Raw genomic sequence first — 26,188 nt, 5'->3', positions numbered from 1 at the left:
TCTCCCCCTCCACCAAATGATTTGGAACAGTGCACAAAGCAAGGTCCATAAAGACATGGACACAGAGTTGAAGTTGCTATAACTGCAAAGGGTGGACCAACTCAATATTGAACCCTATGGACTAAGACTGGGATGCCATTAACCTCCCTGGCGGTACGATTATTTCAGATTTTAGGTGCTAAAAGCGGTACCATTATTTTGCATGAAAATTTGGCGTTTTATATTGTAGTCCTGCAATTCTTAGGAATAACTCACTTAAATTTGTCCAAACCAGAGTCTAGCAGACATCCCGGGTATAATAAAGTTTGAAAAATGAAATCATAAATTATAATATAATAAATAATTATAAATAATTGTACCAAATAATAATATAACAATAATAAAAATTATTCAATAATGTAATCAAATCAAAAACACTGAAATTTGCTGAGTTGCAGAATTGTCACTGTCATTACTTTTCAGTATTTGATGACGGATCTCCCCACAAATCGCTATCCCTCAATTCTGCGAGTGATTCTAATTTATTATCGCTGTTTTCTAGCTGGTCTAAAACCATTTTTGATGTAAAAGGACAGTTTTGGTTGCTATGGACAATCTACAGTTTCCAGGCATAAAGAACAGTTTTTATTACCGTATATACTCGAGTATAGGCCGACCCGAGTATAAGCCGAGGCCCCCAATTTACCCCCAAAAAACTGGGAAACCTATTGACTCGTGTATAAGCCGAGGGTGAGATATGCCTGTCCATCCCTGTGTGTGTCCGTCCATCCCTCTGTGTCCGTCCATCCCTGTGTGTCCGTCCATCCCTGTGTGTCCGTCCATCCATCCATCCCTGTGTGTGTGTCCATCCATCCATCCCTGTGTGTGTGTGCGTCCATCCATCCATCCATCCCTGTGTGTGTGTGTGTGTGTGTCCATCCATCCATCCATCCCTGTGTGTGTGTGTGTGTGTGTCCATCCATCCATCCGTCCCTGTGTGTGTGTGTGTGTGTGTGTGTGTGTGTCCGTGCAGCCTTGTGTGTCCAGCCTACTTGTGTCCCGAGCGGTCCCGTCCGGTCCCGTCCCGAGCCTCCGTGTCGTCCCGTCCCGAGCCTCCGTGTCGTCCCGTCCCGAGCCTCCGTGTCGTCCCATGCCAGGATCGCCGCTCTTCGTCGGCGCCCTGGCGGCCATTCCCCTGTTCAAAAGCCGCGCCTCCTTCTCCGCCTCCGCCTGTGATAGGCGGAACACTCAATTTCCCAGCAGTCAGTGTTCCGCCTATCACGGACATCGGCTCATCCGAGGATGAGCCGATGTCCGTGATAGGCGGAACACTGACTGCTGGGAAATTGAGTGTTCCGCCTATCACAGGCGGAGGCGGAGAAGGAGGCGCGGCTTTTGAAAGGTAGAATGGCCGCTGTCTGTCTGCTCGACACGCTGTTCGGGCAGTCAGACAGCGGTGACTCGAGTATAAGCCGAGGGGGGCACTTTCAGCCTCAAAAAAGAGGCTGAAAATCTCGGCTTATACTCCGAGTATATACGGTACATAAAACTGCATGCAGGACACTGGGCAGACCACTAGGGACAACGGGGATGTGAAATATTTACATACAGCAATGTAATCTGTAAGATTACATTATACTGTATGTTTACTGTTTGTTTCACTTTTTGAATTTGGCGCCGATCTCCGTCCCCGTGCGTCGCAACGCTCGCAGGGCACGGAGATCGGCGATGTGATGTATCGAGCGAGACACGGCTCGTTCGTACAGCGGGGAGACAACGCTGGATCCGAGGGAGAAGGTAAGTAAACCTCCTCCTGGATCCAGCGATGCAGTCCCGAGTCTGGCTCGGGGATACCGCTTTTGTTATGAAAATTCCACCCCGAGCCAGACTCGGGAATACCGTCAGGGGGGTTAAAGTTCATGTGCGTTTTAAAGGCAGGTGTCCCAATACTTTTGACAATATAGCATATTTCCATTTTAGATACAATGGGTAATAATAAAAATAGTCAGGGAGCCGATACCCTCCAAAATAGTTTAGATGCCATCTGAGAAAGGACTTACATAATTGTTCTATCTGTGGAACAGGCTATAAAACATCATTATATAGAACATCTGGCACTAACATCAGAGGGCATGGGAGTTATGATGGGTAATTAAGTCCACCTTCAGCGCAAAACTTTCTCCACACTCTGTACAGGTGAAAGGGCGCTCACCAGTGTGAAGTTTCTGGTGTCGGAGAAGGTGTCCTTTCAGAGTGAAACATTTCCCGCAGTCTAAACATGAAAAAGGACGTTCGCCCGTATGAGTTCTCTGGTGTATACGGAGCGCTCTCTTCCGAGTGAAACATTTCCCGCACTCCAGACAAGAAAAAGAACTCTCGCCCGTGTGAACGTTCTGATGTATAAGGAGGTCGTGTTTCTGAGTGAAACTTTTCTCACACTGTGAACATGAAAAAGGACGCTCGCCGGTGTGAGTCCTCTGGTGTCTAAGAAGGTCTGCTCTGTGTTTAAAACATTTGTCGCACTCTAAACATGGGAAAGGACGCTCGTCGGTGTGACATTTCATGTGCCTGAGGAGGTGTCCTCTCCAACCAAATCCCTTCCCGCACTCTGAACATTGATACGGACGCTCCCCCGTGTTCGTTCTTTGATCTTCAGTAAGAGGCGACTGCGAAGTAAAACCTTCATTGACTTCAGAACACAGGATTATTTCATTGTCTTGGTGTGAAGAAGTATCGAAGTCACTGGAAGATGATCTCTGGGGGTTGGATGGATCCAAGGAGCTATCTGCAACGGGAAGTTTCTGAATGATTTCATTGGTAAGACTATGTGACCTTTGAAAAGAATCTACGGGTGTTGAGGGATCCATTGATCTATCCACACAGTAGGGTCTGTAATGTATTTTTTGGGTATCGGAGTCTGCTTCGTGAGAATCTTCTACGTTAAAGTCCAGAGATAGAATCTGAGGTCTTTCAGGGGGAGTCACAATATGTCCACCTGTCATAAAGACGTATTTTATTAACATTCAGTATTTAAAAAAATATATATCATGCTTCGCAGTAAATTTGGCTCTGTTGGTTGTTCTTTTTAAAGCTCTGGCATTAAGAGTTGTACAACCATAAAAGCAATATAAAATAAAAATGAGTAAAAGCATGTAAAACAACCAAGGAAAGAAGAGTAGTAAAGCAGGGGGACAGAACAAAGGGTACACAAGGGAAAGAACACAATGTGTAAATGGCCTCTTCACGTTGATGGTCTACGAGGCATGACAATTTCATTCCTGGAATGTCTGTGGTGTAGTTCTATGGTGGCGAGTCACACGTTGAGCGTGCTCTCACACATCCAACTTGCACTCTCCTGGGCCATAGACTAGTGGACTCAGTCTTTACGGAGTAGTAGAAGGAATAACGTGCTGTTGGCGGAAAATGAGTGACAGGAACTAGAGCATTGGATTATCGTCAAATTGGCAAAAGTGCGGTTGAAATTTTAGATCTGTTACAATGGGCTTATGGTGAACATTCCATGAGGAAATCCAAGTGTTTTTGAATGGCATTGGTGGATTAAGGGGGGGTGGGAAGATGTCCACGATGACGCAAGAAGTGGGCAGCCGAAAAACGCAAAGGACTGACAGAGAATGTGGACAGAGAACCTGCTCGGAGGAAAAGACTGGAACACTGGCCCGATATGTGGTGTCTCCACAACGACAATGCTCCTGCACATGGTGCCTTAAGCGTCGTGAGTTTCAGGCCCAGAAATCCATCCCGAAACGTGACCGACCACCTTATTTCCCTGACTTAGCAAACCTGCAACTTTTGGCTGTTTACAAAATTTTTATTTGCCTTAAAAGGACACAGAGATTTAATGACATTCTGGACATCAAAAGCGCCGTGACAAAGGTGCTGCGCAGCAAAAATGAATTCCAGGAATGTTTCTGGCAGTCGTCTAAAAAAAAAAAAAGCACGTCGCTTTACAAGGGGGACTACTTTGAAGGCGACTACTACGTAAGCAAACATTTTTTTGGAGCCTGTTTCCAGAATTAAAAAAAATGCCTTAAAAGGATTCAGATTTGATTACATTCCGGACATCCAATGCGCCGCGACAAAGGTGCTGCGCAGCCTTCCCGAAAATGAATTCCAGGAATGTTTCCGGCAGTGGCACAGCCATCTAGAAAAGTGAATCGCTTCACAAGGGGACTACTTTGAAGGTGACAACAGCCGTTAGTGTGTGGGTAAGCAAACTTTTTTTTTTTTTGTGCATTCCAGGAATGAAATTGTCACACCTCGTATAATTTATAATCCGGCCTTCTACTGGATGCTAAGAATGCCTGCTGATTTTCTTTTTCAATGTATTTTTATTAATAAACTTCACGATACAAAATATAATAAAAAGGAGACAAAAACAAGCTTCTGTACAATGTATGGTATTATCAAAAATGTAGGTCTCTGTAAAAAAAGAGGATGGAGGTACTAGAAGGTTCTAGAACACCAGAAGGCGAATTTGGAGACAAGAATGGTACTAAGACTATGTTATGTTGTCCTGTGAGAGCCATGACAAATAATTGCCCCTGGGGATACACTCAAATATAAAAAAACAAAGATAAGGGCCGTAATGAAGTACTATACAAACACTCATGTGGTTATGTTGTCCTGTGAGAGCCATGACAAATAATTGCCCCTGGGGATACACTCAAATATAAAAAAACAAAGATAAGGGCCGTAATGAAGTACTATACAAACACTCATGTGGTTTAAGGGAGAAAGATAGTAGAAAAGCAAACAGTAAAAGTGAGAGTTGGGTTCAGAAGGGTGGGGGAAGGAGAGCACTGAGAAGGCGAGAGAGGGACTTCCCCCCCCCCCCCATCCCTGGAAACAAACTGTATCACACAAAGATATAAGGCTATAACTAAAGGCGCCCTTTGGTCAGGTTGACAACATTTCAACCATGGAGACCATATTTTGAGGAATTTTTTCATGCTTTTCTTCAGAAAAGGTCATCAACTTTTCATTAATTGTACCATTATGGCAGGTTTTTACTTCAAGGAAATTTTACGAGGGTGACTTTTTCAAGAGCAGGCTATTGCGTGTTTTCTTGTCACCATCATCGTAAATTCTTTAGCTAGAGGTCCCATTCACCATCACAACTGTGGAATCACGCCAAGAGTCATTTATGAGGGCCAGTGACTCTGACACATTAGATTGGACTTTCTCCGCAAGCGAGTTGGACGCTACTGAACTTCACCTTGTCTTCGAGCAAAGTGTTTTTCACTTCAAATTAGTTTTACAGTATTTTACAGTTTCTTATGTGTTTTGTAATTTTTTTATTTTTTTTGTAAATATTTTCCTGCATCATTTACTTGTCTTTCGTTAAATTCATAGCTAAAAATCATTAAAAAGAAGTTTGGGATAAAAAAAAAAAAAACCCACCCAACTTACATACTCACCTAGGTGGATGCAACATCGGTCCGAAGCTGAATCTGTCCCCCGCCACCTTGAAGACCGAGAACTGAGCAATCAAGGACCTCTGATCGCACAGTTCTTGTTCTTCAGTGAACAGAGAGTGGCGACTGTCAGTCACCGCCTCTCTGCTCTGCCCCTCCAGCACTCACTCTAGAGGTGGCGGGTGAGGCTGGCTCAGGCCCTCAGCCTCATGCTGAGAAGCTGAGCCAGCTGCCCAGGCATTTATGTGGATCCCGACAATATAGTCAAGATCCTTGCAGAGCCTGTACCAGCTCCATGACATCAGCCGACAGCAAGCTTTAGCCCGCTGTCAGCTGAAAACTGGTCACAGGAGTGCAGAACGAAGTGCTCCAAAAGAAGTGTGATCCAAAAGAGCAGTAAAAAAAGTAAAGTAAAAGTAAAAAAGAGCAGCATGGCCCTACTTCTGCCTTAAAGTATAACTAAAGGCAAAACTTTTTTTTTCAGTTTTGGATGGAGTGAAGAGGGCTTAGAACATCGGTCAGTTTTTATTGCGGTCTGTTCCCTTGTTAAGGAGATTCTTTCTATTTGTCCTGTTTACCATTATCATTGAAAGTAAATCCCAAATTTTGGGGTAATATACTTACGGGACACTAGTTCTCTTGAACTGGGAGTCCCCAAGGAAATCCCTTAATTTTCAAAGATTTCCTCTGGCTTCCTGTTTGGTTATGGGACAGGAAGTGAGGAGAAATCTCTGCAATGTGACACCGATGCCAAAAAAAAAAAATTGATAGGGGTTATAACCCTTCCTTACTCTGCCCAAAATGGGGGGAAAAATAAGTTTTGTCTATAGTTCTACTTTAAGATGAATCTCGGAATGCTGTAATCACAAGTAAAGCCCTTTTGCCTATGTAAGGCACCACCATATTGTAAACTTTGTTACATTCCTGTCTGGGTGTGGCAGCGAGTGAGACAAAAATATTCTTTAAAAGGTCAGAATTGCAAAAAGCGGAGGCAATGAAGAGTATGTTTCCAAACAAGTAGTAGAGGCTATGGTGTCTGTAAAGGGGAAACTGGTTCTGGTGAATGAGGTCCCCAAGGAATTCTCCTAATTTGCAGGGATTTCCTCTCACTTCCTGTTTGGCTATGGGACAGGAAGTGAGAGGAAATCTCTGCAATGGGATATAACCCTCCCTTACTCTATTCAAAATGGAAAAAAAAAGTTTTGCCTATAGTTCTACTTGAACCACTTGCCGACCAGCGCATGCCATGTAGGTCGGCAGAATGGCGCTGGTAGGCAAAAGGGCGTACAGGTACGTCCCCTTTAAGAAGCAATGTCACGGGCCTGTCGCGGTCTCCGTGACCACTTGTCCCGCGGACTCTATGTCTGCCGGGTGCCCGCAATTATGTCAGGGAGAGAAAGAACGGGGAGATGCTTTTCCCCGGTCTGCCTAGTGACAAGACAGTGATCACAGCTCTCTGTCATCGAAAGCAGTGATCGCTGTCCTGTGTGTTGTAGCCCAGCCCCCTAACAGTTAGAATCACTCCCTAGGACACACTTAACCCCTTCACTGCCCCCTAGAGGTTAACCCCTTCACTGGGTCGATTGCTGTATACAAGACAATGGTCCCAAAATGTCCGATGTGTCCGCCATAATATCGCAGTCTCAATAAGAATCGCAGATCACCGCCATTACTGGTAAAAAAAAAAAATTGCCATAAAACTATCCCCTATTCGGTAGGCGCTATAAATTTTGTGCAAACCAATCAATATACGCTTATTGCGTTTTTTTTCAACAAAAATATGTAGAAGAATACATATTGGTCTAAACTGAGGAAAATTTTTTATTTTTTTATATATAATTGGGGGATATTTATTATAGCAAAAAGAGAAAAAATACTGCATTTTTTTCAAAATTGTCGCTCTTTTTTTGTTTATAGTGCAAAAAAATAAAAACCGCAGAGGCGATCAAATACCACCAAAAGAAAGCTCTATTTGTAGGATAAAAAGGACGTCAATATTGTTTGGGTGCAACGTCGCAGGACCTCGCAATTGTCAGTTAAATGATGACACAGTTTGGCCCTTACGGTGGATGCAGCACCTATAGAATATATTTTGTTCCCTTTTAGCGCAGGAGTACCTACTTTACATAAAATTATGCATTGCCCAAATCGCAAAAAGTGCTCTGGTCGGGAAGGGGGTAAAATCCTCCGGGGCTGAAGTGATTAAGATGAATCTCTGAATGCTCTAATCGCAAGTAAAAGCACTTTTACCTATCTAAGGAGCTACCATATTGTAAACTCTATTACATTCCTGTCTGGGTGTGGCAGCGAGTGATACAGAAATTGTCTTTAAAGGGTCAGAATTGCAAAAGCAAAGGCAAGGAACAGAATATGTTTCCAATAAAACAAGTAGTAGAGGCTATGGTAGGTGTGTAAAGGGTAAACTGCATAGTAAACCTGCTCCACTGGCGATAATTCTCAGTCTGCTGGTGCTTGGATTGTTGTCCTAGAGCCACAGAATCCCTGCACAGGATAGGATCTGAGAGTGCAATGGTCACAGACACAGTCCAATTTTAAGATGCTAAATAAATCCTCTGATCTCCATCCAATTGTTCCATTGTGTCCTCCAACATTTCCTCACCTGAGATTATTTGGAAAGGGCAATTTTCTCTTCCCATGCTCTGTTTCTCTATATGTTGTGTTTGGGCTGTGCAGTTTGAACTACTTTATTATGTGATACACTGTACTGTACAGGGGCGGATCCAGGGGGGGGCAACGAGTCAATTGCCCCCCCCGAGAATACCGGTCCGGCAGGCTGGTTCCGCGGGTACCCGCGGGCCGGTTCCGCGGGTACCAGCGGGCCGGTTCCGCGGGTCCAATCGCGGCCGGTTCCGCGGGTACCAGCGGGCCGATTCCGCGGGTCCAATCGCGGCCGGTTCCGCGGGTACCCGCGCTGAGTGGACGGTGAGGGGGGGGCAGCTGGGTGGCTTAGGAGGGCTGCTGGCCAATCAGGAAGCCAGCAGGCAGGGGAGCAGGGAGATGACATCATCTCTCACTGCCCTGCATCCCTCCAGTTCCGCCCTCACTGTGTAGGAAGCTGTGTGCAGCAGAGAGATTGCAGAAAAGTGACACAGTAGGTGACCATCCGCAATGTGTGGCAGGCTACGTGGCAAGTGGCAATCCGCAATGTGTGGCAAGTGGAAATCCGCAATGTGTGGCAGGCAACGTGGCAAGTGACAATCTGCAATGTGTGGCAGGCTACGTGAGAAGTGGCAATCCGCAATGTGTGGCAGGCAACGTGGCAAGTGACAATCCGCAATGTGTGGCAGGTGACGTGGCAAGTGGCAATCCGCAATGTGTGGCAGGCTACGTGGCAAGTGGCAATCCGCAATGTGTGGCAGGCAACGTGGCAAGTGACAATCCGCAATGTGTGGCAGGTGACGTGGCAAGTGGCTATCCGCAATGTGTGGCAGGCTACGTGGCAAGTGGCAATCCGCAATGTGTGGCAGGCAACGTGGCAAGTGACAATCCGCAATGTGTGGCAGGTGACGTGGCAAGTGGCAATCCGCAATGTGTGGCAGGCAACGTGGCAAGTGACAATCCGCAATGTGTGGCAGATGACGTGGCAAGTGGCAATCCGCAATGTGTGGCAAGCTACGTGGCAATCCGCATCTGGTGGCAGGCGACGTGGCAAGTGACAATCCGCAATGTGTGGCAGGCAACGTGGCAAGTGACAATCCGCAATGTGTGGCAGGCAACGTGGCAAGTGACAATCCGCAATGTGTGGCAGGTGACGTGGCAATCCGCAATGTGTGGCAGGCTACGTGGCAATCTGCATCTGGTGGCAGGCGACGTGGCAAGTGACAATCCGCAATGTGTGGCAGGTGACGTGGCAAGTGGCAATCCGCAATGTGTGGCAGGCAACGTGGCAAGTGACAATCCGCAATGTGTGGCAGGTGACGTGGCAATCCGCAATGTGTGGCAGGCTACGTGGCAATCTGCATCTGGTGGCAGGCTACGTGGCAATCTGCATCTGGTGGCAGGCGACGTGGCAAGTGACAATCCGCAATGTGTGGCAGGCAACGTGGCAAGTGACAATCTGAAATGTGTGGCAGGCTACGTGGCAAGTGACAATCCGCAATGTGTGGCAGGTGACGTGGCAAGTAACAATCCGCATTTGGTGACAAGTGACGTGGCAAGTGACAATCCACATTTGGTGGCAGGCGACATGGCAAGTGACATAATCAGGGTTCCCACTGATTCTGCATTATGGTGAGTTGAACCATTTAATTTTATATTACAATGTATTAATAGAAATAATGCGCTTCAATCATCCTGACACCATAACAACCATGGTGCCGTAATGATTGAAGCGCAAATACCAGCCATTTCCCATATAAATTGCCCCCAAAAAAACATATTTTATAGCGGTGCCCCTCCCGAGATTAGACTCTGGATCCGCCCCTGGTACTGTATGACATGTTTCCATATTGGAAACAACTGGTAATGATATTACAAGGACTTGACACCATCCAAAGTAGACCAGGTCTGAGAAACGACCTACACAATTGCTCTACAGAACCATCTATGAAACACCACCTGACACCTTGTCACCTAGCATGGGATTTCTCACGTGTAATTACATCTGATTTTAATGTAAAACATTTTGAATGTCAACAAGAAAAATGGCATTCGCTAGTGTTACATTTGTAGTTTCTGAGAAGGTGTCCTTTCAAGGGTGCAACTTTTCCCACATCCTAAATATGAAGAAGTACACTCACCGGCCACTTTATTTGGTTCACCTGTTCAATTGCTTGGTAACACAGATTGCTAAATCAGCCAATCACATGGCAGCAACTCAATGCATTTAGGCATCTAAACGTGACTTGCTGAAGTTCACCGAGCATCAGAAGAGGGAAGATAGGGTTTTTAGGTGACTTTGACCGTTGGAATGGTTGTTGGTGCCAGACGGGCTGGTCTGAGAATTTAAAAAAAAACTGCTGATCTACTGGGATTTTCGGGGCACGACCATCTCTAGGGTTTTCAGAGAATGGTGCGAAAAAAAGAGAAAATATCCGGTGAGCGGCACTTGTGTGGAGGAAAATACCTTGTTGATGTCAGAGGAGAATCGAGATGATAGAAAGGCAACAGTAACTCAAATAACTACTCGTTACAACCAAAGTATGCAGAATACCATCTCTGAACGCACAACACATCCAACCTTGAAGCCTTGTTTATGTCAGAGGAGAATGGGCAGACTGGTTCCAGATGATAGAAGGGCAACAGTAACTCAAATAACCACTCATTACAATCAAGGTATGCAGAATACCATTTTTGAATGTACAACACAATCCAACCTTGAAGCCTATGGGCTTCAGAAGCAGAAGACCACACCGGGTGCCACTCCTGTCAGCCAAGAACAGGAAACTGAGGCTACAATGCACACAGGTTCACCACAATTGGACAATAGAAGATTGGAAAAACATTTGCTGGTCTGAGGAGTCTCGATTTCAGCTGCAACATTCAGATGGTGGGGGTCAGAATTTGGTGTAAACAACATGAAAGCATGGATCCATCCTGCTTTGTATCACCGGTCCAGGCTGGTGGTGGTGGTGTAATGGTGTGGGGGGGTATTTTCTTGGAAGACTTTGGGCCCTTTAGTACCAATTGAGCATGGTTTAAATGCCACGGCCTACCCGAGTATTTTTGCTGACCATGTCCATCCCTATGACTACAGTGCTACTACTACCACCATCTTCTGATGGCTCCTTCCAGCAGGATAATGCACCATGTCACAAACATCAAATCATCTCACCACTGGTTTCTTGAACATGACAAGGAGGTCATTGTATTCCAATGGCCTCCACACTCACCAGATCTCAATCCAATAGAGCACCTTTGGGGTGGGAGATTGACGTGATGCTATCATGTCACTATGTTTCCAACACCTTGTTGAATCTATGCCACCAAGAATGAGGGCAAAAGGAGGTCCAACCTGCTACTAGGTGTCCCTAATAAAGTGGCCAGTAAGTGTATGTTCACCTGTGTGACTTCTCTGGTGTATAGGAAGTAGGGTTTTCTAATTGAAACATTTCCTGCACTCTAGACAGGAAAAATGACTCTGGCCATGTGGCTTTTTCTTTTATGTGCAAACAGGTCGTGTCTTCTAGTGAAACATTTCTTACACTCTGAACATGAAAAAGGACGCTCACCGGTGTGTAATCTCTGGTGTCTAAGAAGGTCTCCCCTGTGTTTGAAACATTTCTCGCACTCTGGACACGAATAAGGACGCTCATCAGTGTGACTTTTCATGTGTCTGAGGAGGTGTCCTTTCCAACTGAAACTCTTCCCGCACTCTGAACATTGATACGGACGCTCCACCGTGTTTGCCGTAAGACACGCCTGTGATGGAAAACCTTCATCGACTTCAGAACACTGGATTATTTTAGGACCTTTGTGGGAAGAAGTATCTAAACTATTGGAAGGTGATCCTTGCGGATTAGATGGATTCATGGATATATCTGCAACGTGAAAGCTTGGATGGCTCTCGCTGGTAACAGTATGCGACTTTTGAAAGGATTCTTCAGATTGAGAGGGATCTATTGAGCTATCCACATAGTAAGGTTTGTGATGCAATGTTTGAGTGTCAGTGTTTGCTTCCGGAGAGTATTCTACAACGTCATCGTCTTCTACAGTATAGTCCAGGGATGCAATTTGATGTCTTTCCGTGGTAGTCGCATTGTGTCCACCTGTTCACAATCATAAAAGCAATATAAAATTAGCAAAAGCATACAAAAACTGCGGAAAGGAGAATAAAGGGGGACAGCACAGTGACACTTGAAAGGGGTGACAGAACACAAAGTCTCTCTACTTCGATGGTCTAAATTTACAATTTGGTCTCTTAATGGATGCTGTGAATGTCCGTTGATTCTCTTTCAAGAAAACAATTTTTTAAAAACTGTTAATCTGAATCTCTCTGAATGTTAAAGTTAGAAATTAAAGCATTCTGCCTCTATAGTGGCTTACTATATTTTAAACTGCGTTACTTTCCTGTCTGGCGTGGCAGCGAGTGATACAGAGATTTTCTTTAACAGTCAGAAACAGAACTGCAGAAGTTATAAAAAGTGCGTGTTTCCATTAGACCCCTTTCACACTGGGGCGTTTTTCAGGCGCTTTAGCGTTAAAAAAAGCGCCTGTAAAGCGCTTGAAAGAAGCCTCATCTGCAGTCCCAAGGTGAAAGCCCAAGTGCTTTAAGAGCCCTTTCACAATGTCAGCGCCCGAAAAATGCTTGTAAAGCGCCACTTAAACTAGCAGCACTTTACCAGCGTTTTTCAAGCGTTATTGGGGCGCTTTTAACCACTGCTAGTGGCCAAATAAGGGGTTAAAATTGCCCACAAACCGCTGCTGCCAATAGCGTTTTACAGGCGCTTCCCATTGATTTCAATGGGAAGGGACGCTTTAGGAGCGTTGTATTCACCGCTCCAAAAGCGCTGCTAAGAAGCTGCTTGCAGGACTTTTTTTGATGCCCTGCCAGCGTAGGGCCTCGGTGTGAAATCACTCTGGCTTTTATATTGGGATTGCAGTTGCAGCTTCTTTCAGGCACTTTTTTTAACGCTAAAGCGCTTGAAAAACGCCCCAGTGTGAAAGGGATCTCGGTGTGAAAGCACTCGTGCTTTTACATTGGGATTGCAGTTGCGGCTTCTGTCAGGCACTTTTTTTAACGCTAAAGCGCCTGAAAAACGCCCCAGTGTGAAAGGGATCTCGGTGTGAAAGCACTCGTGCTTTTACATTGGGATTGCAGTTGCGGCTTCTTTCAGGCGCTTTTTTTAACGCTAAAGCGCATGAAAAACCCCTGAAAAATGCCCCAGTGTGAAAGGGGTCTTAAAACAAGCCATGACGACTATGGTGTGTGTGTGTGTGTGTGTGTGTGTGTGTAAACGGTTAACTGCGTAGTAAACCTGCGACTTGGTAACCAAAAAGCGCGGTGCTGCTCAAGCCGATGGGTGATCACTTCTCCGGTCCCACTGAATGACAGGGTACTGGCGTATCCGAGTGCCACACCAGAAGGCTAACTCATATAGTTAGAAAGAATGTCGCTCTCCCGATCAGCCATCTAAACAAGGGTGAAAGGCGGCCTCAGACTGCGTCTCCACCAAAACCACACCCCCTCTTGCGTTTCGCCCCACCCACCTGGGGGTTAGTCAGAGGGCCGATTGGGAGAGCAGCGATCCTGTTATCTACATGCGTAGTAAACCTGCTACACTGGCGATCACCCTCAGTCTGCTTGTAGATCAGGATAAGCTCAGGCGTGTTCGCATTGACCACATGCAGAGCCCGCCAGGAAGTCTGCGCTGTGCTAATCACAGGCAATGAGACATTGCCCCGATGTGCGGCTGCAGAGATCGGGCAATGTCTCACTGCCTGTGATTTGCGCTGCACTGTGCCGACTTCCTGGTGGGCTCTGCACGTGGTCCATGCGAACACGCCTGAGCTCATCCCTACTTGTAGAAGGCCAGAATTGCAAAAGCAGAAACTATTACTGCTGCATGATTCCATTAATACAAGTGATGGAGGCTACAGTGCGCGCGCGTGTGTGTGTGTGTGTGTGTATAAAGCGTTAACTGTGTAGTAAACCTGCGACCCACTGAAGGACAGGTGCTGGTGTATCCGAATGTCACGCCAGAAGGCTAACTCATATAGTTAGAAAGATTGCTGCTCTCCTGATCATCCATATAAACTTGGGTGAGAGGCGGCCTCAGCCTGTGTGTCTCCACCAAAACGACACCCCTTCTTGCGTTTTGCCCCACCCACCTGGGGCTTAGTCATAGGGCTAATTGGGAGAGCAGTGATCCTTCTATCTACATGTGTAGTAAACCTGCTACACTGGCGATCACCCTCAGTCTGCTTGTAGATGCTGTTACATTCCTGTCTGGACGTGGCAGTGAATCATACACACATTTTCTTTAAAGGCCAGAATTGCAAAAGTAGAGGCTATATACAGTCCACGTTTCCATTATTACAAGTGATGGAGGCTACAGTGTGTGTGTGTGTGTGTGTGTGTGTGTGTGTGTAAAGGGTTAACTGCGTAGTTAACCTGCGACCCACTGAAGGACAGGGTGCCGGCATAGCCGAGTGCCACACCAGAAGGCTAATTCATATAATTAAAAAGATTGCTGCTCTTTCGATCAGCCATGTAAACAAGGGTGAAAGGCAGCCTCAGCCTGCATGTCTCCTCCAAAACCACACCCCCCTGTTGTGTTTCACCCCACCCACCAGGGGCTTAGGCATAGGGCCGTTTGGGAGAGCAGCGATCCATCTATCTACATGCGCAGTAAAACTGCTACACTGGCGATTACCCTCAATCTACTTGTAAATGCTGTTACATTCCAGTGTAGGCATGGCAGTGAGTGATACAGACATTTTCTTTAAAGGTGAGAATTGCAAAAGCAGAGGCTATGAATGGTGCGTGATTCCATTAATACAAGTGGTAGAGTCTATGGAGTGTGTAAAGGGTTAGATGGGTTAGAAAACCTTCTCCATTCACGATCATGCTCAGTCTGCTGGTCAGTGGCGTCCTGTCCATACGGGGTGCCCCCCCCCAATCCATGCGTCCAACCCCTAATCTACATGTAGGGCGCCGGACACATGGATTCCAATGGGGTTTTTTTTCCGAAGCATGTGATTGTTTTTCAAAAAGGGTGGGCTTGGGGTGCACCGACCGGGGGAGGTGATGGGTGATTTGTTTGTTGCCCCCCCCCCCCAAAATGGAGCACCAGCCATCACTGCGGCTGGTGCTTGGATTGTTGTCCCAAAGTCATAAAATCACTACATGGGATGGAATTTGGGAGTGCCAATGTCACAGACTTAAAATAGGGTATAAATCCTCTGATACCCATCAAGTTCTACCATGCCCTCAAACATTTCCCACACCTCTTATGTTATAATATCATTCAGGAGTGGCACTTTTCCCCTCTCTTAGCTACAAAGGGTAATAATAAAAATCAACAGGGTGTTGTTTGTTTGCCTTTTGTCACTTAATCACTCGGTAGATAGGAGAGTCTCTGTATAGCTAGCCCCACCCTTTTTTTCAGCGTGTCTTTAAATTTATGTTCTGAGCACATGTAATTGCTGGAGCTAGACAAACTATAATTTTTGTTGACCTATCTGATGTTCATCTGTGAAGATCTGCACAAGTTTTCGATTAAAGCTTTCTTTGATCTGCAAGATTTCACTTGGATTGAATCACTGTCTGGCAGCGCTGCTGAGATTGTAATTTATAGCTATCTCACCACAACTGGATCAGTTCTAGAGACCACACTTGCAATGTTTAGAGGAAGCAGGGAACTCAGGGACCTGACCCCATCCAAAGTAGTTTGGATGTTGTCTGGGAAAGGACATACAGTAATACCTCAGTTTGCGAGTAACGCGGTATACGAGCGTTTTGAAAGGCGAGCAACATTAAAAAAAAAAAAATTTGACTTGATATGCAAGCGCTGACTTGATATACGAGCAGTACAATCCATGTAGTAAAGCCACTGGTGTATGCAGTACTGTATGTGGCCTGAGGGTCGGGGGTGATGGTGGCTCCCAGCACTTCCTGGAGAACTCAGAGACACGCCCAGCTGGGTGGGGCGGGCATAATGTGCGTCGGAGCACCCGGAAGTGTCAACAGTTCCAGAATGTCTCAGAGTTCTCCAGGAAGTGCTGGGAGACACCAGCGCCCCCGCACCTCTGGCCACATACGGTACTGCATAAACCAGCGCCCCCGCACCTCTGACCACATATGGTACTGCATACACCAGCGCCACCACACCTCTGGCCACATACAGTACTGCGTATGCCAGTACCCCCGAACCTCTGGCCACATACAGTACTGCATACACCAGCGCCTCTGCACCTCTGGCCACATAGAGTACTGTATACACCAGCGCCCCCACACCTCTGGCCACATACAGTACTGCGTATGCCAGCACCCCCGAACCTCTGGCCACATACAGTACTGCACACACCAGTGCCCCCATATCTCTGGCCACAAACAGTACTGCATACAGCAGCGCCCGCGCACCTCTAACCACACAGTACTGCATACACCAGCGCCCCGCACCTCTGGCTGCACACACCAGCAGTGGTTGTGGAACTAATTATCTGAGTTTCCTTTTTGTTTTTGTTGTTTTTTTATATGGAAACTCGCTTTGATATACGAGTGCTTTGGATTACAAGCATCATGGAATGAATTATGCTCACAATCCAAGGTATTACTGTATACAAACTCTTTCTACTAATAGAACAGTTTATAAAATACCACTATACAGTACATCTCTCACTGGCATCGTCGAGCATAGTTCTGATTTTAGTGCAAAACATTTTCCGCACTCTGAACAGGAAAAAGGGCGCTCGCCATTGTGAAGTTTCTGGTGTTAGAGAAGGTGTCCTGTCAGAGTGAAACATTTCCCACACCCTAAATATGAAAAAGTATTTTCAACTCTTGTGTAAAAGTAGTGCTGTTTTCAGCATGAAACATTTCCCCCGCAAGCTAGACAGGAAAAAGAGCTCTTGCCCATGTTACTTTTAAGAATAAGAATGTTGTGCTTTCTTGTGAAACATTTCCCACACTCTAAACATGAAAAAATAAATAAATAAAAAAAAAAAGGTGCTCACCGGTGTGTAATCTCTGGTGTCTAAGAAGGTCTCCTCTGTGTTTGAAACATTTCCCGCACTGTACACACGAATAAGGACGCTCATCGGTGTGACACTTCATGTGCCTGAGGAGGTGTCCTTTCCAGTTGAAACCTTTCCCGCACTCTGAACACTGATATGGAAGCTCCACCGGGTTGGTTCTTGGATCCTCAGTAACAGACGCCTGGGATGTAAAACCTTCATTGGCCTCAGAACACAGGATGACGTCGTCATCGTCTTGGCGTAAGGAAGTATCCAGGTTACTGGAAGAGGATCTCTGGGGAATGGATGGATCCAAGGAGGTCTCCGCAACGTGTAGTCTTGGGTGGACTTCATTGGGAAGAGCGAGCGAGTTATAAAAAGAATCTTCCGGTTTGGAGGAATCCATTGATCGATCCACATAGTAAGGGCTGTGATGTAGAATTTCAGTATCGGGGTTTGCTTCTGGAGAACAATCTGCAATGTCAATGACTTCTATATTATAGTCCAGAGATAACCTCTCCATGGTGGGATGTCCACCTGTCGGAAAGACTGTATATCATTAAAGCTAACAGAAAACATTTTGTGCGGTCAACAGATATAATAGTCTAGAACGCTGAAGGAGAACCTTGGCCTCCCAGATGTTTTGGAACTACATTTCCCATGATGCTCAACTACACTGAAGAGTGCAAGAGAATCATGGGAAATGTAGTTCCAAAAAACATCTGGGATGCCAAGGTTCACCATCACTGGTCTATAACGCTGAAGGAGAACCTTGGCCTCCCAGATGTTTTGGAACTTCATTTGCCATGATGCTCATCTACACTGAAGAGTGCAAGAGAATCATGGGAAATGTAGTTCCAAAAACATCTGGGGTGCCAAGGTTCCCCATCAATGGTCTATAACGCTGAAGGAGAACCTTGGCCTCCCAGATGTTTTGGAACTACATTTCCCATGATGCTCATCTACATTGCAGAGTGCAAGAGAATCATGGGAAATGTAGTTCCAAAAACATCTGGGATGCCGAGGTTCACCACCGCTGGTCTATAACGCTGAAGGAGAACCTTGGCCTCCCAGATGTTTTGGAACTACATTTCCCATGATGCTCATCTACATTGCAGAGTGCAAGAGAATCATGGGAAATGTAGTTCCAAAAACATCTGGGATGCCGAGGTTCACCACCGCTGGTCTATAACGCTGAAGGAGAACCTTGGCCTCCCAGATGTTTTGGAACTACATTTCCCATGATGCTCATCTACACTGCAGAGTACAAGAGAATCATGGGAAATGTAGTTCCAAAAACATCTGGGATGCCAAGGTTTGCCATCACTGGTATATAACGCTGAAGGAGAACCTTGGCCTCCCAGATGTTTTGAAACTACATTTCCCATGATGCTCATCTACACTGCAGAGTGCAAGAGAATCATGGGAAATGTAGTTCCAAAAACATCTGGGATGCCAAGGTTCGCCATCACTGGTCTATAACGCTGAAGGAGAACCTTGGCCTCCCAGATGTTTTGGAACTACATTTCCCATGATGCTCATCTACATTGCAGAGTACAAGAGAATCATGGGAAATGTAGTTCCAAAACATCTGGGAGGCCAAGGTTCTCCTTCAGCGTTATAGACCAGTGATGGCGAACCTTGGCCTCCCAGATGTTTTGAAACTACATTTCCCATGATGCTCATCTACACTGCAGAGTGCAAGAGAATCATGGGAAATGTAGTTCCAAAAACATCTGGAGTGCCAAGGTTCACCATCACTGGTCTATAACGCTGAAGGAGAACCTTGGCCTCCCAGATGTTTTGGAACTACATTTCCCATGATGCTCATCTACATTGCAGAGTGCAAGAGAATCATGGGAAATGTAGTTCCAAAAACATCTGGGATGCCGAGGTTCACCACCGCTGGTCTATAAAATGCCACCATTCATCTATCATTATCCCATCAGTGGGCATGGTATTTATCATACATAATAATAAGTCTGATTTCAATGTAAAACTTTTAACCGCACTCTGAAGAGGAAAAAAAGGGCGCTCACCAGTGGGAAGTTTCTAGTGTTGGAGAAGATGTCCTTTTCAAAACATGAAAAAAGACATATTCTCCCGTGTGACTTTTTCTGGTGTATACTGACTTCTGACTGAAACCTTTCCCACACTTTGAAGAGGAAAAAGGGCGCTTATCAGAGTGAAGTTCGTGATGTTCGAAGAAGGTGTCCTTTCAGATGTGAAACGGGACATTCTCCCGTGAGACTTTTCTGGTGTATACTGACTTCTGAGTGAAACATGAAGAGGAAAAAGGAGCGCTCACCAGAGCGAACTTTCTGGTGTTGGAGGAAGGTCTCTGAAGAGGAAAAAAGGGGCGCTTACTGGTGTCGAAGAAGGTGTCCTTTCCAGATATGAAAATAGACATTCTCCTCCAAGACTTTTATGGCATATACTGACTTCTGAGTGAAACATTTCCCGCACTCTAAAGAGGAAAAAGGAGTGCTCACCAGAGCGAACTTTCTGGTGTTGGAGAAGGTCCCTGAAGAGGAAAGGGGGGGGGGGGGGGGGGCGCTTACTGGTGTCGGGAAAGGTGTCCTTTCCAGATATGAAAATAGACATTCTCCCGCAAGACTTTTATGGCATATACTGACTTCTGAGTGAAACATCTCCCGCACTATGAAGTGTAAAAGTGGCGCTCACCAAAGCAAACTTTCTGGTGTTGGAGAAGGTCCCTGAAGAGGAAAAAGGGGGGCTCTTTCTGGTGTCGGAAAAGGTGTCCTTTCCAGATATGAAAATAGACATTCTCCCACAAAACTTTTATGGTGTATACTGACTTCTGAGTGAAACATTTCCCGCACTATGAAGAGGAAAAGGGGCGCTCACTAATGCGTAGTTTATGGTATCGGAGAAGATGCCCTTTCATACATGAGAAAGGACATTCTTCTGTGTGACTTTTATGGTGTATACTGACTTCTGAGTGAAAAATTTCCCACACTTTGAAGAGGAAAAAGGGGCGCTCACCAGTGTGAAGTTTCTGGTGTGGGAAAATGTGTCCTTTCAGACATGAAAAAGGGAATTCTCACATGTGATTTTCTGATTAAAGCATTTCCCACACTCACAGACAAGACAAACTCTTACCTGTGTGACTTTTCAGATGTGTAGTAAGGTCGTGTCTCCGTGTAAAACATTTCCCACACTCCGGACATGAAAAAGGACGCTCACCGGTGTGACATCGCTGGTGTCTAAGAAGGTCGGCTCTGTGTTTGAAACATTTCTCGCACTCTGGACAGGAATAGGGACGCTCATCGGTGTGACATTTCATGTGCCTGAGAAGGTGCCCTTTCCAATTGAAACCTTTCCCGCACTCTGAACACTGATATGGACGCTCCCCTACGCTTGTCCTTTCAGCAAGAGGTGACTGGGATGTAAAACCTTCATTGACTTCAGACCACGGGATTAATTTATCGTCTTTGTGTGAAATATCTAAATGACTGGAAGATGGCCTCCATGGATCCAAGGATCTGTCGTCAACATGAAGTCCTGGATGGATTTCATTGGGAAGAACAAGTGACTTGTCAAAAGAATCTTCAGGTTTTGAGGAATCCATCGATCGATCCACATAGTAAGGTCTGTGGTGTATTTTTTGAGGATCGCGGATGGCTTCTGAAGAGTATTTTACAATGTCAACGTCTTCTACATTATAGTCCAGAGATGAAGTCTGAGGTCTCTCCGAGGTAGTCACATTGTGTCCACCTGCTGGGAAAAAAGTAGGAGAAGGCAAGCCCGTTAAGGTGAGAAGAACGATGGAAATCAGTTTGGGCACTAAGGGAGCCTAGTGGCATTTACGTTCGAAAGTTCTCAAAGTAGAAGAAAGGTCTTTATTGCGTAAACGTGAAGTAATCCATTGACTAAGTTGGGTGTATCTAAATCGTTCAGAGGAGGGGGCCTTGAAACTTTCTCTGAGAGACGGCCATAAGAGAACGGAGCCCCTTCCTGGGAGTAGGAGGGCTGAAGTGAAACCATGCAAGGTCCAGTTCTCCAATGTGAAAACATTTTGGCCTTGCTGGAATAAAATCTAAAAGCAAAACCGTTCTGCTTGAGTTTTTACTACTTACCTGTGCCAACATCTAGAGAAGGTCCCTCCTCTTTAAGGGCCACCGTCATTCCAAATTCCTCTGTAGACCGAGGATCACCTCTCACAGATCCTGCACCTTCTTCTGCTTTAACCTCAACTTTTACGTTCATTTGTTTCTCCCCCTAAAAACATAGAATGATAGAAATAACATGTTGAAAACAGGAGAACTAACAATCCCGGGAATACATTCAAAGGGTTGAGGTTTTATCTACCTGATCATGGTGAGGGATACTGTGATTCTCCTGTGTGGAATCCTGGGAATATCGAGGATAGGGACATCTCTCTGGTGGGTTTCTGCTACTGGATCCATCTACCTGATGTTGCTGAGGGATGGTGAGATCTTCCCGTGTGGAATTCCAGGAATATCGAGGAGCAGGACATCTCTCTGGTGGATTCACTTTACTGGATCCATCTACCTGATGATGGTAAGGGATGGTGTGATCCTCCTGTTTGGAATCCCGGGAGTATCGGGGGCGGGGACATCTTTCTGGTAGGTTTCTGTTACTGGATCCATCTACCTGATGATGGTAAGGGGTGGTGTGATCCTCCTGGGTGGAATCACGGGAATATCGAGGAGGAGGACATCTTTCTGGTAGGTTTCTGTTACTAGATCCATCAACCTGATGATGGTAAGGGGTGGTGTGATCCTCCTGGGTGGAATCGCGGGAATATTGAAGAGGAGGACATCTTTCTGGTAAGTTTCTGTTACTAGAGGCATCTACCTGATGATGGTAAGGGGTGGTGTGATCCTCCTTTGTGGAATCCCGGGAATATCTAGGATGAGGAGATCTTTCTGGTAGGTTTCTGTTATTGAATCTATCTACCGGATGATGGTGAGGGATGGTGTGATCTTCCTGGGTGGAATCTCTGGAATACAGAGGACTGGCACATTTCTCTGGTGGGTTCCCGTTACTGGATCCATCTACTTGATCATGGTGAACGATCTTGTGGTCCTCCTTTGTCAAATCATTGGGATATCGAGGACAGGGACATCTCTCTGGTGGGTTCACATTACTAGATCCATCTACCTGATGATGGTGGGGGATGGTGAGATCTTCCTGTGTGGAATCCCGGGAATACAGAGGAGGGGGACATCTCTCTGGTGGGTTCCTATTACTGGATCCATCTGTAGGAAACACACACACTGACTGAATACATTGTTTCTATGTGTTTATCAGATGATGGGGGATCTAGGTGGAGCCTCCGTACTGCTCTCTCCTTTACAATAAAGTCTCCTCTTACCCGGTGATGTGAGGGGCGGCTGATTGTCCATCATGACGTCCTTGTAGAGATCCTTGTGTCCTTCTAAATACTCCCACTCCTCCATGGAGAAATAGACAGTGACATCCTGATACCTTATAGGAACCTGACACACACAATGATACAGTCACCATCCAGACGCATCCCTTGTCTGTTACTGGATAATGTCCCAGAATTCCCGGCACCACTCACCTCTCCTGTTAGCAGCTCAATGATCTTGTTGGCAACTTCTAGAATCTTCCTCTTCTTCTTGCTCTCAGGGGTCAGGATGGAAGGTTGAGAGGACTCATGAACCCAACAACTTGGAGTCAGTTTCTCCTTAGATGTCTTTTTCACAACTTCATAATCCTATTAAAACCATTCACACCTATCAGTATCTACAGAATCCTCTCCGGTCAGGTCTACATTTTATTAATAGAGATAAGAGTGATGTCATGTGACCTCCCAAAATCCTCCTCACCTCTCCTGTCAGCAGGCAGATGATCTCCAGGGTGAAGCCCAAGATCCTCTCAGTCATGCGACTCTGGTCCTTGTCCATTCTGATTCATGCGGTCATGTGACCTGTACAGGACGTTCCTCTCTATGAATAGATAATATTGATACGTTAATTTTCAGCACCAAGTGGGTATGTCGTGCAGAGTGTAAGCTCCTCTGGTGCAGAGACTGATGTGACTGGCTTCAGTGATCTCTGTACAGCACTGCGGTATATGTCAGAACTCTATAAATGTATAATAATAGCGTGTGACTGTGGGGGAGGGGACATTAGAGTGTAAGCTCCTCTGGCACAGTGGCTGATGTGACTGGCTCAGTGTTCCCTGTACAGCACTATGGTAAATGTTAGATATCATTTATACTTCATTATGTGTTTATGAGCATCTGCTGGAGATAGAAGACATCAAGGTGACTATGGAGGAAGAGGACGGACATGACGGGGGGTTACTGGGTGTAAATATAAAATAAGATCTTATTACCTCCTCTGCTGCCAGTTCCAGCAATGTCTCCTCTCTACTTCCTCCAGACTCACCTCTGACCCGGAACTTCCTGTTGACATCCTTGCATCACTTCCTGTCCATGCATGTGGTCGGTACAAGTGTGGTCACCACCTTGTGGAGAATAGGTGAACTTCAGCCTTCTTTCCAACACGGCCCTCCAAACCACGGCCCTCCAGCTGTTTTGCCGAACTACACGTCCCATGAGGCATTGTAAAACTCTGACATTCACAGACATGACCAGGCATGATGGGAATTGTAGTTCCTGAACAACTGGAGGGCCATCGTTTGGCGAGCCCCATACCAATGGTTATCGTCGTCACACAGAGGGTCGGAATCACACTACATCCACAAGAGCGACTGTTATGACACGAATTGAGCCCATTGTCTTAGTTTCTACCGTAGAGCTATGGGTATGGTTGCCACCTCATGCCTTTAAACCCAAACACATATTAATTATACAGGTTCTGAGGCTGATTAAGATGGTAATTAAACTCACTTGGTGCCTTATCGGAATTTAATTAGCCTCAGAACCTGATTTATTCAAAGGTGTTCGGATTTAAAGGGATGAGGTGGCAACTCTAGCTTTGGGTGCCATTTCTACAGACAAACAACTTGTTCCTTGGCAGAACCTGCCAACCCATACCAGATGCCGGAGCTGGCAGGAACACATGTACAAAGAGTTCAATAACTGGAGACTGAAATATTATTACCGTATATACTCGAGTATAAGCCGAGATTTTCAGCCTCTTTTTTGAGGCTGAAAGTGCCCCCCTCGGCTTATACTCGAGTCATCGCTGTCTGCCTGCTCGATCAGCGTGTCGAGCAGACAGACAGCGGCCATTCTATAATTCAAAAGCCGCGCCTCCGGCTCCGCCTTCGCCTGTGATAGGCGGAACACTGAATTTCCCAGCAGCCTGTGTTCCGCCTATCACGGACATCGTCTCATCTTCGTACTACGGACGAGGATGAGACGATGTCCGTGATAGGCGGAACACAGGCTGCTGGGAAATTGTGTTCCGCCTATCACAGACAGGGAGGCGCGGCATTTGAACAGGGGAATGGGCGCCGACGAAGAGCGGTGATCCTGGGACGGGACCGGACGGAGGCTCGGCTCGGGACGGGACGGGACCGGACGGAGTCTCGGGACGGGACCGGACGGAGGCTCGGGACGGGACGGGACCGGACGGAGGCTCGGGACGGGACGGGACCGGACGGAGGCTCGGGACCGGACGGACGCTCGGGACACAGGTAGGCTGGACACACAAGGCCACACACACACACACACACACACACACACACACACACACACACACACACACACACAGGGATGGATGGATGGATGGATGGATGGACACACACACAGGGATGGATGGATGGATGGACACACACACACACAGGGATGGATGGATGGATGGACACACACACAGGGATGGATGGATGGATGGACACACACACACACAGGGATGGATGGACACACACACACACAGGGATGGATGGATGGATGGACACACACACAGGGATGGACAGGCATATCTCACCCTCGGCTTATACACGAGTCAATAGGTTTCCCAGTTTTTTGGGGGTAAATTGGGGGCCTCGGCTTATACTCGGGTCGGCCTATACTCGAGTATATACGGTATACAGTCTATGTTTATATTGGGGAAATCCCTGGGGCTATTTTTTGGGGGTTCCCCCAACTAGAAGATACTCTACTCGTAGAAACATATAAGTGACGGCAGAAATATGACCAAATAGGTCCATCAAGTCTAACCTATTTTTTTTTAGTTATAAACTATTGTTTGTTTATGTTAACTTTTTTTTGTCTGAATATAGATCTATGTTTGAATCCACTTACCATTGACTAACTCACTAAAAGATCCATAGAAAGTACAGGCCGGCAACTTGACTTCCCCATAGAAAATATTTATTTAAGCATTACAGCAATAAAATCATCCAAAAATGCGGACGCGTTTCGGCCTTAGGCCTTCATCAAAGACATGAACTACTCTATCTGTAAAATAAGGGGTTGTAAACCCTCGTGTTTTTTCACCTTAATGCATCCAGGTGAAAAAACTTCTGACACTGACCGCCCCCCTTGTTTTACTCACCGGCACCCCGTAATTCTCACGGTGGAGGCGCGCTCTTCCTCTCTGTCCAGGGTTCTCGGTTCTTGATTGGATAGATTGATAGCAGCGCATCCATTGGCTCCCGCTGCTGATGCCGGGTCTGGCATTCGTGTCTATGGGTGCAAATGCTGGACTCAGGAGCACACCCGCAAGGTAACCCCCCGGAAGAGCGCTTCTCCTAGGGGGTTATACGATGTGGGGAGGAGCTGGTAGCACCGCCGAGGGGCTCCAGAAGAGGAGGATCGGGGGCCACTCCGTGTAAAAACGAACTGCACAGTGGAGGTAAGTATATGTTTGTTATTAAAGAAAAACAAAAAACAAAGCTTTACACTCACTTGTATTTACACATTTCGATCATGTCTTCCCCCTTCCCTTCTTATGCTTAAACTGTACATCATAAGTTCCTGAAGTCTCTCCTGATATGTTTTATCCCTCAGACCTTTCACCGTTTATGTTGTCCATCTCTGGACTCCTTCATATCAATATCTTTTTGGAAGTGAGGTCTCCAGAACTGGACACGGTATTCTAAACGAGGTCTCACTAAAGATCTATAATGGGGAATCAGAATCTCCTTTCTCCTGCTGGTGATCCCTCTAGTGATATAAAGATCTATATAGAGGAATCAGAACCTCCTTCCTC

At 46.2% G+C, this 26,188-nt stretch overlaps 2 protein-coding genes across 2 annotated transcripts in view; both read right to left on the bottom strand.

The window, feature by feature from the left end:
- The window catches only part of LOC143955519 (uncharacterized), a 346,177-nt gene extending 322,721 nt beyond the window's left edge, over positions 1–23,456 (bottom strand). The window contains exons 1-3 of the mRNA XM_077465552.1: positions 23,403–23,456; positions 22,892–23,011; positions 22,624–22,779 (exon numbers count right to left, since the gene is read on the bottom strand). Of these exons, the coding sequence (XP_077321678.1) occupies positions 22,624–22,779; positions 22,892–22,969 (234 nt within the window). The 5' untranslated portion in view covers positions 22,970–23,011; positions 23,403–23,456. The remainder of the gene's footprint in view (positions 1–22,623; positions 22,780–22,891; positions 23,012–23,402) is intronic.
- On the bottom strand, positions 1,392–22,565 carry LOC143955534 (uncharacterized). Its single transcript, XM_077465581.1, has 7 exons — positions 22,414–22,565; positions 21,384–22,093; positions 21,152–21,293; positions 20,175–20,792; positions 17,052–17,600; positions 11,606–12,142; positions 1,392–2,974 (listed from the first exon to the last, which is right to left on the bottom strand). Exons 1-7 carry the CDS (start codon positions 22,496–22,498, stop codon positions 2,103–2,105), a joined length of 3,513 nt encoding a protein of 1,170 aa, XP_077321707.1. The 5' UTR covers positions 22,499–22,565; the 3' UTR covers positions 1,392–2,102.
- Positions 23,457–26,188: the final 2,732 nt, after the last annotated feature.

This window comes from Lithobates pipiens, unplaced genomic scaffold (assembly GCF_037356315.1).
Source record: "Lithobates pipiens isolate NorthernLeopardFrog02 unplaced genomic scaffold, aLitPip1_a1.2 Scaffold_35, whole genome shotgun sequence".
NCBI lineage: Eukaryota > Metazoa > Chordata > Amphibia > Anura > Ranidae > Lithobates > Lithobates pipiens.
This window is presented reverse-complemented; position numbering and strand designations above follow the sequence as displayed.